The 13,961-nt window shown below is 40.8% G+C and overlaps 2 protein-coding genes across 2 annotated transcripts; one reads left to right on the top strand and one right to left on the bottom strand.

Moving 5' to 3' along the window:
• The first annotated feature begins 3,708 nt into the window (after positions 1-3,708).
• On the top strand, positions 3,709-4,710 carry LOC117534533. Its single transcript, XM_034198752.1, has 2 exons — positions 3,709-4,567; positions 4,678-4,710. The coding sequence occupies exons 1-2, from the start codon at positions 3,815-3,817 to the stop codon at positions 4,681-4,683; spliced, it is 759 nt and encodes a 252-aa protein (XP_034054643.1). The 5' UTR covers positions 3,709-3,814; the 3' UTR covers positions 4,684-4,710.
• A 584-nt stretch (positions 4,711-5,294) lies between these two features.
• On the bottom strand, positions 5,295-7,799 carry LOC117534534. Its single transcript, XM_034198753.1, has 4 exons — positions 7,718-7,799; positions 6,518-7,334; positions 6,064-6,238; positions 5,295-5,906 (listed from the first exon to the last, which is right to left on the bottom strand). Exons 2-4 carry the CDS (start codon positions 6,886-6,888, stop codon positions 5,826-5,828), a joined length of 627 nt encoding a protein of 208 aa, XP_034054644.1. The 5' UTR covers positions 6,889-7,334; positions 7,718-7,799; the 3' UTR covers positions 5,295-5,825.
• Positions 7,800-13,961: the final 6,162 nt, after the last annotated feature.

The following is a 13,961-nucleotide window of genomic DNA, read 5'->3' as shown; positions in this document are numbered from 1 at the left end:
TTTCTGGTTTTCTGATAAATGAGAGAAAAGTGATTGAGTCCTGTGTTCCTCACCAAACAACACGTTCTCACTCCCAACCCGTCACATATTGACGGATGGTCAGGGCCCCTCCCCGTCACTCTATTACCCCTTGGAAGTCAGGGTTGCATTCCAATAGTCCATTTAGCTTAGGAACCTTCCTAACGGAGTGAAATGACCCGGAAGTACGTCACTGGCAGCCAGGCCCGCCTTAACCTGCCATCAGGCCCTGGGGCTGATAGGTTTTGTAGGCCCCCTATGTAAACAACAAATCAAAGTCATTTATGCAGGCTCTGTGATCGCACTTCTCCACTCTGCTCTACGCGCGGCCTGGTCCTCTCCTCCAGATGAGTGACGTATCGGACCTCCCTCGTGTATTTGTCTGGTTGCCGTTGGCTCCCCTCCACGTAGCAAGTCCTCGTCGTCCTCTCCATCTCCTCCAACATCCCTCCTGTCTGTTTTTCCTCTCCCGCTACTCCATCGCTATCAGAACCAGACGGCCTACTTGGCTCCGAGGCCCCACGGCCGGCACCGCTACTGCTCGGTACAGAACTCATCTGTCCTCCTTCCTCCTCATCCTGGCCTACAGGTTTAAAACAACCTGTAAGCTTCGGCATTTTTTGTAATAGCTGCTTGTCGCGAAACTCCTTTTCCCTCAACAATTTCCTTTCCCGAGCGCCACTCTCAAACGTTTTCTTCTCAAACTTTTTCTCCTAAACAACCTTCATCTGTCACTCAATCACTCGCAATTTGAATAAGTCACATGTGAAACATATTCTCATTCTGATTCGCTGTGAAGTGGTGCCCACTGACTGTTACGGAGTCATCATTTTTGAGAAAAATCTCTGGAATCCATCGATCTGATTGATTAGCGGAGCAAATGATCAAAATACTAAGGAGGGAAGATATTTTCGTTTGGATTACTGGTCTGGGGGAAGCTCACGTGTGTGTGTGTGTATACGTGTGTGTTTGTGTATTTTTGCGTTTGTGTGTATTGTGTTTGTTTCCCGGGGAAAACACTCACGAGAAACACCGGCTGTTGTTATGCCTGCTGTGACGTCAAGTTACTCTGTTCTCCGCTTGTAATTATGCCGTTACAAGCTTCAACGTTGTATTTATCATCTGAATTTGCCGAAACAAGTTTAATATTCTGAAAGCCAAGACTTTGTTTATTTGAAACCAGATGAAAACAAACTGTAATGGACCCTGCCGTGTTATCTATGATTACTATACGCCTTACATTCATAATTTCAGCCGGAGGGAGGGGGAGTGAGTGGCGAGTGAGAGCTGTCATCTTCCCTATACAAGCTTCAAAAATGTATTTATCGTGTGATTTTGGAAATAAAAGTTTCATATTCTGAAGCCAAGACTTTGTTTATTTAAATGTTTTTTAAAAACATCCGAAATAAAAAACTTTTTTTTTTTTTTATTTAAATGTTTTTTTTTTTAATTTATTGGCTCATGATAGGCCCCTGATCTCCGTAGGCCCCTGGGCTTCAGCCCAGGTCAGCCCGTGCATTAAGGCGGCCCTGCTGGCAGCCATGATAAGTGCCGTTCCAATTCTCCAAATGAAAGGAAAGGAGGTTTCAAACTTCCTTTATAACCTCCTTTAGCTTAGGAACCACTGGACCTCCCTAACCGAAAGGAGAGGAGAAAATGCTGCCCCACAATGCAATGCAGCCGCAGCATTTGCCATCACAACAGTCGGCCGTTCATGGAAACAACCGATTATGACCGAGAAATGATATCATGAAAGTTACGGTGCTTATTAAGCTTTTTAAAACGTATGTGGTAAGTTGCCAAAGTGCTTTTTTCTGAACCTTCATCAGTATTATAATCAAAAAGAGAAATATGAACGTTAGTTTTTACTGAAATGATCAAATAAAGTCAACATCTCACAGTGTTTACTGAGCTGTGTGGGGTTTGTTCAACTTTTAAAAGATGTTTGAATGGTGATATACACAGTGATAGATGTTAAGGACTAACGTTTATAATAAATACATCTGTATTTATTTTAAGATATTTTCATAGTTCATACAATCATACGTATTGGGATCATTTGTATTAATGTGGACCGGAGGGAGAGGGTGACGAGCATAAGTTTCACTTTCCTTTTTTATTTCAATTCCAACTTTGGTCATGAAGAATATGTTTCTCTGTTGTCCACGTTCATAAAGCATAAAACAACAGCATCAGAGCACGGTGCAGAGTCTCTAGATGAGTTTACAGTAGTCCCTCGTTCTTATTGAACATCCATGTTGTAGTCCGCTGTATAGAAAACTGTAGTTTCCATAGTTTCCCCACAGCAGCAGACGCACACAATGACGTCCGCTGGCGCATCATAAACACGTCGGATAGTGAAAGTGCATTCGGATTCTCTAAAGTACCGCAGTCTCTTATCCTAAGTCCTTTTGAATTCTCCTATCCACTATCCCTTAACCCCGTGACATTTCACTCAGAGGTCAAGGAATAGGAGATAGGGTTAGAATTTAGGAGCTGATTTTTGGATTATCGGAACGCAACCCAGTTGTCAACGGGATAGATGAGAGTAACACCTACGTCACTTCCGGGCGAAAATTACGGCTCCGCCCACTTTGGGGGGAAAACAAAGCTGTCAGTTGAACGGCGGTTAATACAAATTCTGAAGTGTTTGCCAATCCGATCAGAAAATTAAGAAAACCTGAGATTTTTGGATCTTCAAAGAGCCCGATTACAATGGCCAGACAGGCAAACTATTACATTAAATCATTGGAAAACGACGATCGGGCTCGATATATGATTAAATTAAAAGCAGTAGGCGATCAATGTCCATTCTGTCTGCCGGTGGACGAGTGGACAAATGATCCGACTCAATGGCCTGAGGTGTCATATCCTGACATCTATAACTACCTCATTGAATCTCCAGGTAGTTTGTATAGGACGTCATCAAGACACATTATTTATCCGTTTTAATAGTCTGTCCAATTTGCGTTACTGTTTAAACTATAAATATGTGTTATACAATAACGTGTTAAATAGGGGGTTTACCAAGCTAATTAATGATAGCATCTAGTTATAGGTAGGGTTGATAATTGACGATTTTATGTTATAGCCTATCTTTATAATCTCAGTAAATATACCACAACACAGTAGCCTACGACAATATTTTTAACATACACAGTTCATCACAATAGCAAAATTCAGTCTTTATTAATTAACTTTCTGGATTGCCCATGGTTGTACTACTAATGTTTTTTTAAATGTTTTTAGATGTGACAGAGCAGGTTTAGAGATTTGTGTCTGCTAACTTGTCCTCTAGGGATTTACACAGCAAGTTCAATGAAGAACTTCAGGTCTCTGGAAGCACATACCTTTTTTACCAGTGGCTGGGTGGATGTGGTTCTTCACCACAAACCCTGTGCTTACACAACAGTCTTCAAGACCCATGTAAAGCCATCATGGAGAGTTACAGATACTGTAAACTCCACAACACCTGGGTTGCTGTTAACAAGACTGGAGAGGTCACAGCTGCTCACTGTGATTGCATGGCAGGGTAAGCTGACTGCATAACACTAATAGTACAGTCACAATGCCACCTATGTTATCCTTCAGAAGGGAAGAAATGCTTTTGTTATTTGGTGAAAAAGTATTTATTTAAAAAATATATTTTTACTCTAGACTAGGAGAAAGCTGTTCCCATGTCGGAGCCCTGCTTTTTAAGTTGGAGGCATCAGTTCGCCTTGGATATACAAGTGTGGCACCAACCAGCATCGCCTGTGCCTGGAATAAAGTCTGCACGAAAAAAGTTGAGGCAGACATGGTCATCAATATAGACTTCTATGGAGACAAAGCCAAAAAAAGGGACACAGGAACAAACTGCAGGGTCATTCCAATGGCGAATGAAGAAAATAAACAACAGTTCTTGGAAATGCTGTCTGCCTCAGGAGAACTGCCTGTTGGTCTGAGCACTTTCAAGGCTTTTGCAGACCCTTTCAAACCAAAGCCTTGGTACCAACATCTGTCAGATTGTTCAGATGATCAGGTACAGGCAATAGAGGAAGAGACAAAAGACCAGGCAGAATGTTCATCTTGGCACCAGCAGAGGGTTGGGAGGGTGACAGGTACATCAGCACACAGAGTTATCCACACATCTCTTGAGAAACCATCAAAATCACTGCTGAGGGATATTGTGCAGAAAGAATCACGCAAAAATCCGCTGAAAACACCAGGCATCCTTTGGGGTAGGGAACACGAAAAAGATGCAATTGAGACATACAAGTATGCACTGGGCCTTACAACTGCATATACAGCACCCACTTTAATTAACATCTCCAGTGACATATATAAACCCCACACAAGCATCAGTATTCAACGGGCAGGCTTCCGAGTTAGCAGAGAGAAGCCCTACATTGGTGTAAGCTGTGATGCTTATGTACACTGCGTTTGCTGTGGAAAGGGGGTGGTTGAGGTAAAGTGCCCCTTGAAGTGGAATAGTGATTTGCCAGCAGACAAGAGAGGACATCTGGACACTTTGTTGTCGCTGAGGACCAACCACAGCTACTACACCCAGGTAATACAATAAATAACAACTCATAAGGAATTGTATTATCTGTGTTTTGTTAATTGCAGGTAAGTAGTCGGAGTCTATGCTGTACTTTTTCTTTCTCTTTTTTTTTACAGGTGTAGATGCAGATGTTTGTGTGCAAAACAACCTATGCAGACTTCATCACCTGGACGCCAAAGCAAACCGTTATCTTCCGTGTCCAACAAGATGAAGATTTTCAGTGTCAGGCAGTGGACACCATTAGCCGTTTTTGGGCCAGGCACATCTACCCACAGCTGGCGGGAACCACAATCCCAGATACAGAGCTGGAGCTTCAGGTATAAAACATTTTCCTTAGAGACTGCAAATACACTGTCTGTTATATCTTTATACTATGTAATACATGGCACACAAATATTATGAAACAATACAAATAATCACAAATTATGTATAACAATTTCAGGAGTCAACAGACACAGTCAGACACAGAACAGGAGCTTCAGGTAAAACACAAAACCTAAACAATTATTTATAATTATAGTTCATTAACATTTGCGAGCATTTGTTGTTAGGTGGCTGTTAGGTTAATACTAGCTAAGACAATTCCTAATACATAGTTTATTTACATTTACAGAATAATTACGTGGTGTCAACTGTCATTCCTGGAAGGAGAGCAGAGCAGTAAGGTAGATTTAAAAAGCTGAAGGATAGTCATTGAAGAGTTGTTCTTTTGCTGCCATGGCCAAAACTAAGTGACTCAAAGAGAAAAGACAGCAGGACTGATTTGACCTATACATCCCCCTGTCTGTTTTTATTGAACACAATGCTACCTGACATGTTGACCAAGGCGGCACAGGTATGTACTATCTTGTCAATGGTGGCTACATCCCTGTTCTCCATCTCGTCCCGCAGGGTCTTTACGAAGCAAACAGGGAGCGGCCCATCCAGGATGTGGAATCTTCGCTTCAGCACACCGATCACCCGTTCTGTTCACCCATCAGTTGTTTTAAAATATTTTCAAGTATAAAACTTCACATTTTACCATTGTTCTCAGTAATTGTTTGTTAAGTACTTTGTTTGCACTGTTATTCAATTTGCTACAGTCCGTTAGTGCTGTTTTTTATATAACTTAATTTAGTAAAAGAGTTAATTTATTTTCCATCATATTGATATGTGCAATAGTTTACCAGTCTGTGGATAATGAATGTATACTTACCAATATGAATCAGAAATTTTGATTTCATTCTTGACTCTTCAACGTCTTTGCCTGGGAGTTGTTTCCTGCCTAGAGTGAAGGCTGGGGTTTCGAGACTGGCACCAAGTAAGGCAAACTCATCTTTCGAGTAAAACCCCGATCAGCCAAGATCTAAAACAAGTAATGCATAAGATATGTAGGCCTTTTGCTTTTAATGTTTGCAGTCAAACAGTAAATAACAACACTTGTCCATAATGATTACCAAGAAAATGCATGTGATGAACTGTTAGTGTAGAATATGTGCACTTTATGTAAGATGAAACATTACCTGGTCCCCAGGATGGTGGTAGAGGGGTGAAATAAAGCCAGATTCCCTAACTATCTTGACATCTGATGCTCTTCCTCCCCAACCTTTGGACAAGAAGGTGATGTTTCCTGCAGGACTACACACTATGAAATATTTGACTGTAGTCCACTTCTTATAATTAGAGTATGATTTTGCCCTGTTGAAAAGAAGAAACAAAAACACGGTTAGATGAACAGGACTCATTTTCAAGTTTAAGATTTCAAACCTTTAATGGACCTTTATTTGTTTTCAATAATACATTTAATATTTGATATGATGCATGCAGCGGCTGGGTACAATGAGCATCCCTCTATCTGAGCATACATTTAAAAAACAAGACCTGTAAATTATCAAACTCATTCGTATTACTTATTCAGACCTGTGTACGAACACTGTCAAAGCTACCTGGCTAACCCATAAATATTGGCACCTTTACCTGGCTTTAAGGGCTTTTGGATGTTCAATTCTGATCTCGAAGCAATCTATAATTGATGTGAGGCGCGGAAAGTTGGCCTTCATCACTGGTGGTATGGTTTGGGTGATGCACTCCCTGTCAGGCCAGTGAATGAGGAAAGTGATTTTCGCATACAAAAGATTCAGCCAACGTTGGAATATGTGGCGGACGGTGGGTTCTGGTCTGTGTAGTATTTGGCTCAGCAAAGCAATCGATGGATTTTGGCGTAGCTTGAGCAAGCAAAGGAAGAGCTGGTCCTGGGTAGACAATCTAAAACCTTTTGGTGATGATTTGATGAACTGAACTAAATATCGGTGAAGACAGTCAAAAACTGACCAGCTGAGCCCAGCCATGGCCCTGCATGCACTGTCGTTTCCTTTAATAGCATGAACAGACAAACGCTCCTTAGACCAGTTCTGGAGTTCTCTTCTTGCCTCATCTCTTTCTCTTCTTGCCTCATCTCTTTCTCTCCTGAGATTGGCAACCTCTATGGCAATGGAAACCTGCTGCCTATGTAATGCTGGCGTGTCACTCAGTTCATAATCATCAGAGGGCTGAGGAAGTGAATCCTCAGTGAAAGGGGCTTCAGGATAAGCTATATCAAAATCTTCAGGGGTTTCAGTAGGAGAAGCCTCTGTAGGTGGCTTTATTCGCTGCCTTTTTGCTGGCAGGACCTCATGCTGAGAAACAGCATCTCTCCTTTGGTATCGCTTTAGCCTCTTAGAGCCTTCTGACGATGGTCGTTGTGGGAATATGGATGGAACATAATCTGGATGCTCGCCGTCATTCACATGGTATCCTTAAACCATGAAGGTAGGTGTTAGCCAAATACAGAGACAAACTTGACAGTTTTTTGGTTAAGTTCACTGCGCCTATAAAATATGTAGATCATAAAATAATTACCATAATGACTGTTTTGATAATAACCCGCCCCCCCCCCCCCCCCCATTTCGCTCAATATTCACCAATTTGAACTTTTAAATGAATTGATAAATTTGCTTCAGTTTGAGCCAAATGGGCTGTTCTCTAATGTCACCCTGTGTGTACAGGCAGCAGGCTAATTTCCTTGGTTTGTCCGTTTTTTATATTTCAATACAGCATCTACTTCCACTTCTTAAACTTTTAACATGACATCTATTTACTTCAACGATTGATATTAGCCTCGTTAGCATCATCATTTACCTGTGATGAAGTGTTTACCACAGACGTGCACGTATTGACTGGCCGGGTCCCATTGATTGTGATTTTCGTCCTCTCTGTGAATAGCCTGAAGCCACAGAGCTCTTCTTTTACTGTTCTTTTCTTTTTTTTTATGTTTGAGGTGCAATACACGACACAGCAGCTTTTTGGCATCATAAAACAATTATTTTCCGCCTCGCACAACAGCTGGCGAAATGACAGCCCCGCCTGCTGCTTTTAATTTAACCAGCTTTTAATTTAACCAGCCCGATCGTCGTTTTCCAATGATTTAATGTAATAGTTTGCCTGTCTGGCCATTGTAATCGGGCTCTTTGAAGATCCAAACATCTCCGGTTTTCTAGAATTTCTGATCGGATTGGCAAAAACTTCAGAATTTGTATTGACCGCCGTTCAACTGACAGCGTTGTTTTCCCCCAAAAGTGGGCGGAGCCGTTATTTTTGCCCGGAAGTGACGCATTTGTTACTCTCATCTATGGGCATCCCAGAGCCGTATAATTCGTAAGCGCTCTGGGGCATCCCATAGACCAGGCATCCTCAAACTACGGACTCCGGTCCGGATCCGGACCGAACCAGCACTGTCTCCGGACTCTGAGCAAATTATACTTTTCATATGTATTATATCTCTGTATTATATGTGAGACATCGCCACAACGCATTCGCAACGAGTCAAAATGCTCCGCTATGTCCACTGCAAACAGCGCTCTGCATGTCTGACTGTTCCACTGTGTTCCACCTGTGTGTGTCAACGCTTTGGTCCAATCACATTCAGCATCCAGTCAGCGTTTTTCCCCCCCAAACAATCTGCGAATCAGAGGCACAGTAGGGCGGGTCTTCGCGGAATGCGGGTGGGAAAAATGTGTGTCTGGTCTCTTTCAACCTGTCTGAGTCAGAGCAAGAATTTAAAAAAAAAAATTCAGAGCGAGAGTTAACAGCTCATCTAGTTCCATCTGTACTGTAGCTAGTAGCCTAGTTTCACCTTCCGGGGCGGCAACTGACACCCTAAAAATAGGCCTTGCCACCCGAGCTGCCACCCCAGTTGGCAGCTTTGTTTTAAAAGAAAAGTTGTGGCTCATCGGACATTTATGAGAGAAAGTCTCTAATGTCCGAGTGCAAGTGAATGCAGCACAAGATGCGCGTCATGTAACCCCTCCCCCGGTCCTGGCGCGAGCGTGGACATAAGATTGGCGGCGATTTCATTTTGAACTGGACGGCGCAAAACGAGAAGCATTCGGACTCAAGCACTGAAGGAATGAGGTATTTGTGGTCTACACTGACAGAGAAGAGACTGTCAGTGTGGCTGTACTCAGCATTGAATCAAAACGCACTAAAGCTGTTGATCTTAATACGTTTGTGAGGCGTTTTGCTGAACAAAATGGTAATCGCCGCATTCAGCTGTAATAGACATGTCAACTTGATGCTCTGCTCACGGATGAGCATACACAACTATTAAGATGATGACCTTACGTGTGTAAATATATTGTTTTCTTTGAGAGGGTCTGCCCCCAAAAAACTGTTTTAAGTCCTGAGAAAGTCAAATCAGACGGTGTGTAAAACTACACTGCCCAGCCAAAAAAAAGTAACCACTTTGATTTAACTAGGCCAGTAGGTAAGGACTTTCCACTGGATAATAACTGCAGTATAAAATAATGCATGACTGAAGTGATGGAGACCATGTTGAAGGCAAACAAAAAGAGGAAATAACAGGTAAAATCAAGCAAATCCCCCTCTCAGATTCCACAGCAACCAGAAGAACATAAATACTGGCTGGTGATTTGATTCATCAGCTTTGTGATGGAATAAAAAATGCACAGTGCATTTCCTTAGCTGTGGGTGAGTCCACTGACACCACTGACAATGCTCAGTTGCTGGTGTTTGTGAGTTGTTATGATGAGGCAAAGGGGGAGTTTGTTGAAGATGTGTTGGGCCTGACGAACCTCAGTGGACACACAAGGGGGAATACATTTATAAAGCAATAATGGGAATGCTGAATGAAAGAGGGTGCAGCTGCCTTTATTCATAACTGTGCAGCTCTGCGACTCTGAGGGGTCAAGCACAGACACAACAACAATGAAAACTGCTGCATACAGATTATTTTTGTTTTTGCAACCTCGTGTTAAGAATCTTGTTGCAATTGTTTAAAAGTTTGAATGACCGTAATAAACGGACCTTTGTCTTATTGAAACATTTATTTTGGACCTTTAAGATTTGTATTTGAGTACCCCTGCCATAGACCTTCATAGACCTCCCATAGCGTTGATAATAGACGCCATGAGAACGCTCCCCGGCAAATGCTACCCCGACGGTCGGTTGTTATTGTCAATATTAATATAATAATTATTTATTTTTTAATAGTCACACTCGATTTCGCCGATGTTCTTGTTGCCCCAGCTGGTCAACACCTCTTTTAGCAGAAACAAAGACATTTTGCTACATTAATGTATTAAATCGATGTTAATCCATGTGTGTGGTTGTGGAATTAATGGACGTACCGTTGTGCGATTGCGCAACGCAATCATTTACAAACTCTTCAACTACAACCCTAATTATATTTAAAAACATTTTAGAAGGCCTCACGAAATACTTAAATGTAAACTTAAATGTGAAGGGATGTGTGTAATGTGGTGATTATTATTCACCCGCGGATATTGTTGCGCACGGACATTATAGTTAACCGGACTTCCTGTTGATGTGAAATCCGGAAAAAATTTTTTTAAATAAAATAATACTTTATTCCGTGTGTGCTTGCTTTTCTATTTGAAGGTCATCACATAACGGCATTGTAATACATGGTTCGGCTGCATTAAATATGACATAGTTCCCTATTTATAGAGCCCTGATAAACAGGAATAACTGCCGCCGAAACTGAATATGTGACGTGGATCATAAATATATCAGCAATCAAACTAAATCTTCAATTTCTCTTCACAATATAAGTCTCCTTGCAGTATCAATACTAATTCGGCTGACTTTTATATTTGATCCAATCGGTATATTGGTATATTTACACCATAACGGCACAGCTGATAGAAAGGGACACCTGGTGGTTAACGCACGTTATTGAAATGTATTAGATTAGATATGAATAGGAGACACAGACAGACAAACTAATAAGGCTTTATTTAAACATTAAAGAATACTTTAGGTTAAGGTCTTATTTTCAATAAGAAAAAACCTTTGGGGGTATACATATTAAGCCTGACAAAGTACTAATATATTGCTTTCCTGCAATGCTAACTACTTTATGTTTAAGCACTTATTTTAACTGATATTATACATATGTATTATACTCTTATAAGATGTATGTAGATAGTATAAGAAATGTGCAGAATGACAGTTTATGGTGGAGTATACACACATATTGATAGATGTATTGTAATGCACTGTTGAGGAACCTGCGACCCAGGTTTTTCATCTCCATCCTTGTCAAGTATTGAACAATCAATAAATAAAGAACACAGAATTATTAAATATAAAACACAGAATTTGTTTGATTATACTAAATGATTTACAAATAAACACCACTGCATATTTACAACTGTTACACATGCTGATGTAACGCAAATGTTTCGAACTTGGGATCAATAAAGTATATCTTATCTCTTTCGACTCCACTTCGAGCGATATAATTACTAACAAAGCACTTATATACTAATAAAGGACTGGCTTATCTAAATCCAGTTGAGTAGCACTTGAAATGTTTTAGCTCTATGAAACCTGACTTATATGATTCTGTTTTCTTCAAGTTTGTATTTTGTTGGTCGAATGTACTTATTGTAAGTCGCTTTGGATAAAAGCGTCAGCTAAATGCAATGTAATGTAATGTAAGATGATCGATGGCTACTGCCATATTTGCCTCTGAACCTTGACAAGTGCATGTTTCAGGCTTATCAATTAACAACAGGAGGGGTCACAGACATAAGACCAGCTGTTAAATAAAGCTCTTCTGACCTTAGCTGTCATGTGGGTATATATTAATGCTGCCCATTATGGGCACAAGCAATTTTCACCCATTTATTAATTATATGTTTTACATTTGAGTGTTTCTTATCCCTTAAACCTCCAGGGATGTACACAGTTTAATACTGGCAACTTCTTATTATGGGAAATACGAAAACGTCTTTTAAAACTACAATTCCCAGTAGAGACGTGCCATAGAACATGTTGCGAAACACACAATAGCCAGCATGTGTAGTTCTGGGGACGGGGTGGGGGAGGGGGGGACCCGTTCAAATCCAGTTTTGGACAGTCTGTCGTGGTTCCATCCCATTTCAAAGTGCTGTTCAACGCTCGGCGTAACCCTCGGCGCACACTCAAACATCCAATCACAGAGCTTGAGGACTATCACAGGGTTTGTCAAGCGAAGCGGAGAGAATACTTACTTCCGGGTGTAATATTCTGTAAAGCAACTACTATGAGCTGCTCCGACCCTCGGTCCTGATGGACTCCAACTTGTGTTTATTAATCAAACAAATAAACACAAGGATAATTATATGTTATTGTTGAGTAAATAACAGTGTGTGGTTTAGAAAAGAATACAAAATTAGAAGGAAAAAACTATGAAACAATACAGATTTCAGTATTCTGAGCCCCTACTCTCCCCATAACTGATGGCAACAAAAGTCCTACATTATTCAATTAAAATAAAGAAGTAAAAACAATAAGTGTGGCTTGATATTGAGTAAGAAAAAGGTTGATAAACGCTGTGAGAATGGATCTGCGGAGAGCATTTCTCCGCGATCCCAACTCCTCTATTACCAACGTTCACGGAGCTCTATGCAAGTCAATGGGACGCCCTGCCCGTTGAAAACTGACTTCCAAGGGGTACCCTGTACGTAATAGAGTGACGGGGAGGGGTCCTGACCGTCCGTCAATATGTGACGGGTTGGGAGTGAGAACGTGTTGCACCAAAAAGTACAATTTCCGTCTAAACTAAAGCTAAGTTTACAGGACTATAATTCAGTATTTCTTTAGGTAAATAATTGTCTGACTATTTGGTGAAGTAGCACATCTACCTGGTTCATATCTCAGTAAATCTGAAGAGGAAAAGAGTGATCATTCTCAAGTTATGGGCTTTTTTGTCACCATTCCCCCATTCGGCCTGGTCTAATTTGGCTCTTTTTCAGGGATTAGTGTAGTTCTAAAGAACAACCAAAAAAACACATTTTCCCCCAAAATAAAAGATAAGACCCTAAAGATAAGGAAAATCATTGTTGTCATTTGTTCTAACTCGGGTAGGGGTATCTCGAAAACTAAAACCTTTTTTGAGGACTTGCTGCTGGACTAATACATTATGAATCAAAAAGGCTTGAGGTCTCATTAAGTTTATTATATAAATAACACAGCAATTCATTTTAATTAGAAGTAAAATTGTTATAAAATGCAGTAAATGGCATTAGGTGAAGACAATTATAATCAGTGATTCTGCTGGCCACGGAGCCTCTGTGGTGCTCAGATTGACAGGTATTAGAGTATTAATACAATTTAAGTTTCATACAGCGCCAAATGCCAATCTTCAGCTTGTGTGAAAGCCGCCCACATGCAGCCCATTAACTCGGTTGGGTGAGGCTGCCATGTGTAGGAGTCCATCAGATAATTAAGTCTGAAGGGTATGACTTTTGGCAGAGGGAGAGGAGAAAACGGGGGCGGGGGGTGTTTAATATCTGTATGATTATGGGAATTAACAGAGGTAATCTATATTCTTACTGGTTTCATCCAGCACCAATATTATCACATCTCAATGTTAAAAAAGTGATTTTCTATCTGAAACAAGAGCCCAGGCCCAGTAAACAAAGGTGTCCAATGGAGGCGTTTTCAAGCTCCCTCTGGAGGGAACTTTAGACATGTAGCCTTTGCAGACCATTGACATGCACATAAACCTATATAACACACTACAGGAAAGGGACAACCCTCAAAAAGCATTATAGGCCCCCACTTAATAATGATAATAATAATAATAATAATGCATTTGATTTACTTTGTCCGGAAAGTAGAGCAAATCTCATGGGAATTCCCTCAATAATGGTTGCTGTTGCTGGTGAAATATATCGAGCTAAGTGCTAAGAACAAGCCAGCTGTGCTCAGGTGAAACCAGCTGTGATGTTTGTTGCCATGATTGACCAATTAAAATGTCAGCTGCCTGAATGTACTATGTTTTAAATTGTACCATCATTACACCTGAATAATAGATTGTATGTCGTCGTTAGCAGCATTTATTTTCTGCTATACA

This window comes from Gymnodraco acuticeps, unplaced genomic scaffold, assembly GCF_902827175.1.
Source record: "Gymnodraco acuticeps unplaced genomic scaffold, fGymAcu1.1, whole genome shotgun sequence".
In the NCBI taxonomy this organism is placed as follows: domain Eukaryota; kingdom Metazoa; phylum Chordata; class Actinopteri; order Perciformes; family Bathydraconidae; genus Gymnodraco; species Gymnodraco acuticeps.
This window is presented reverse-complemented; position numbering and strand designations above follow the sequence as displayed.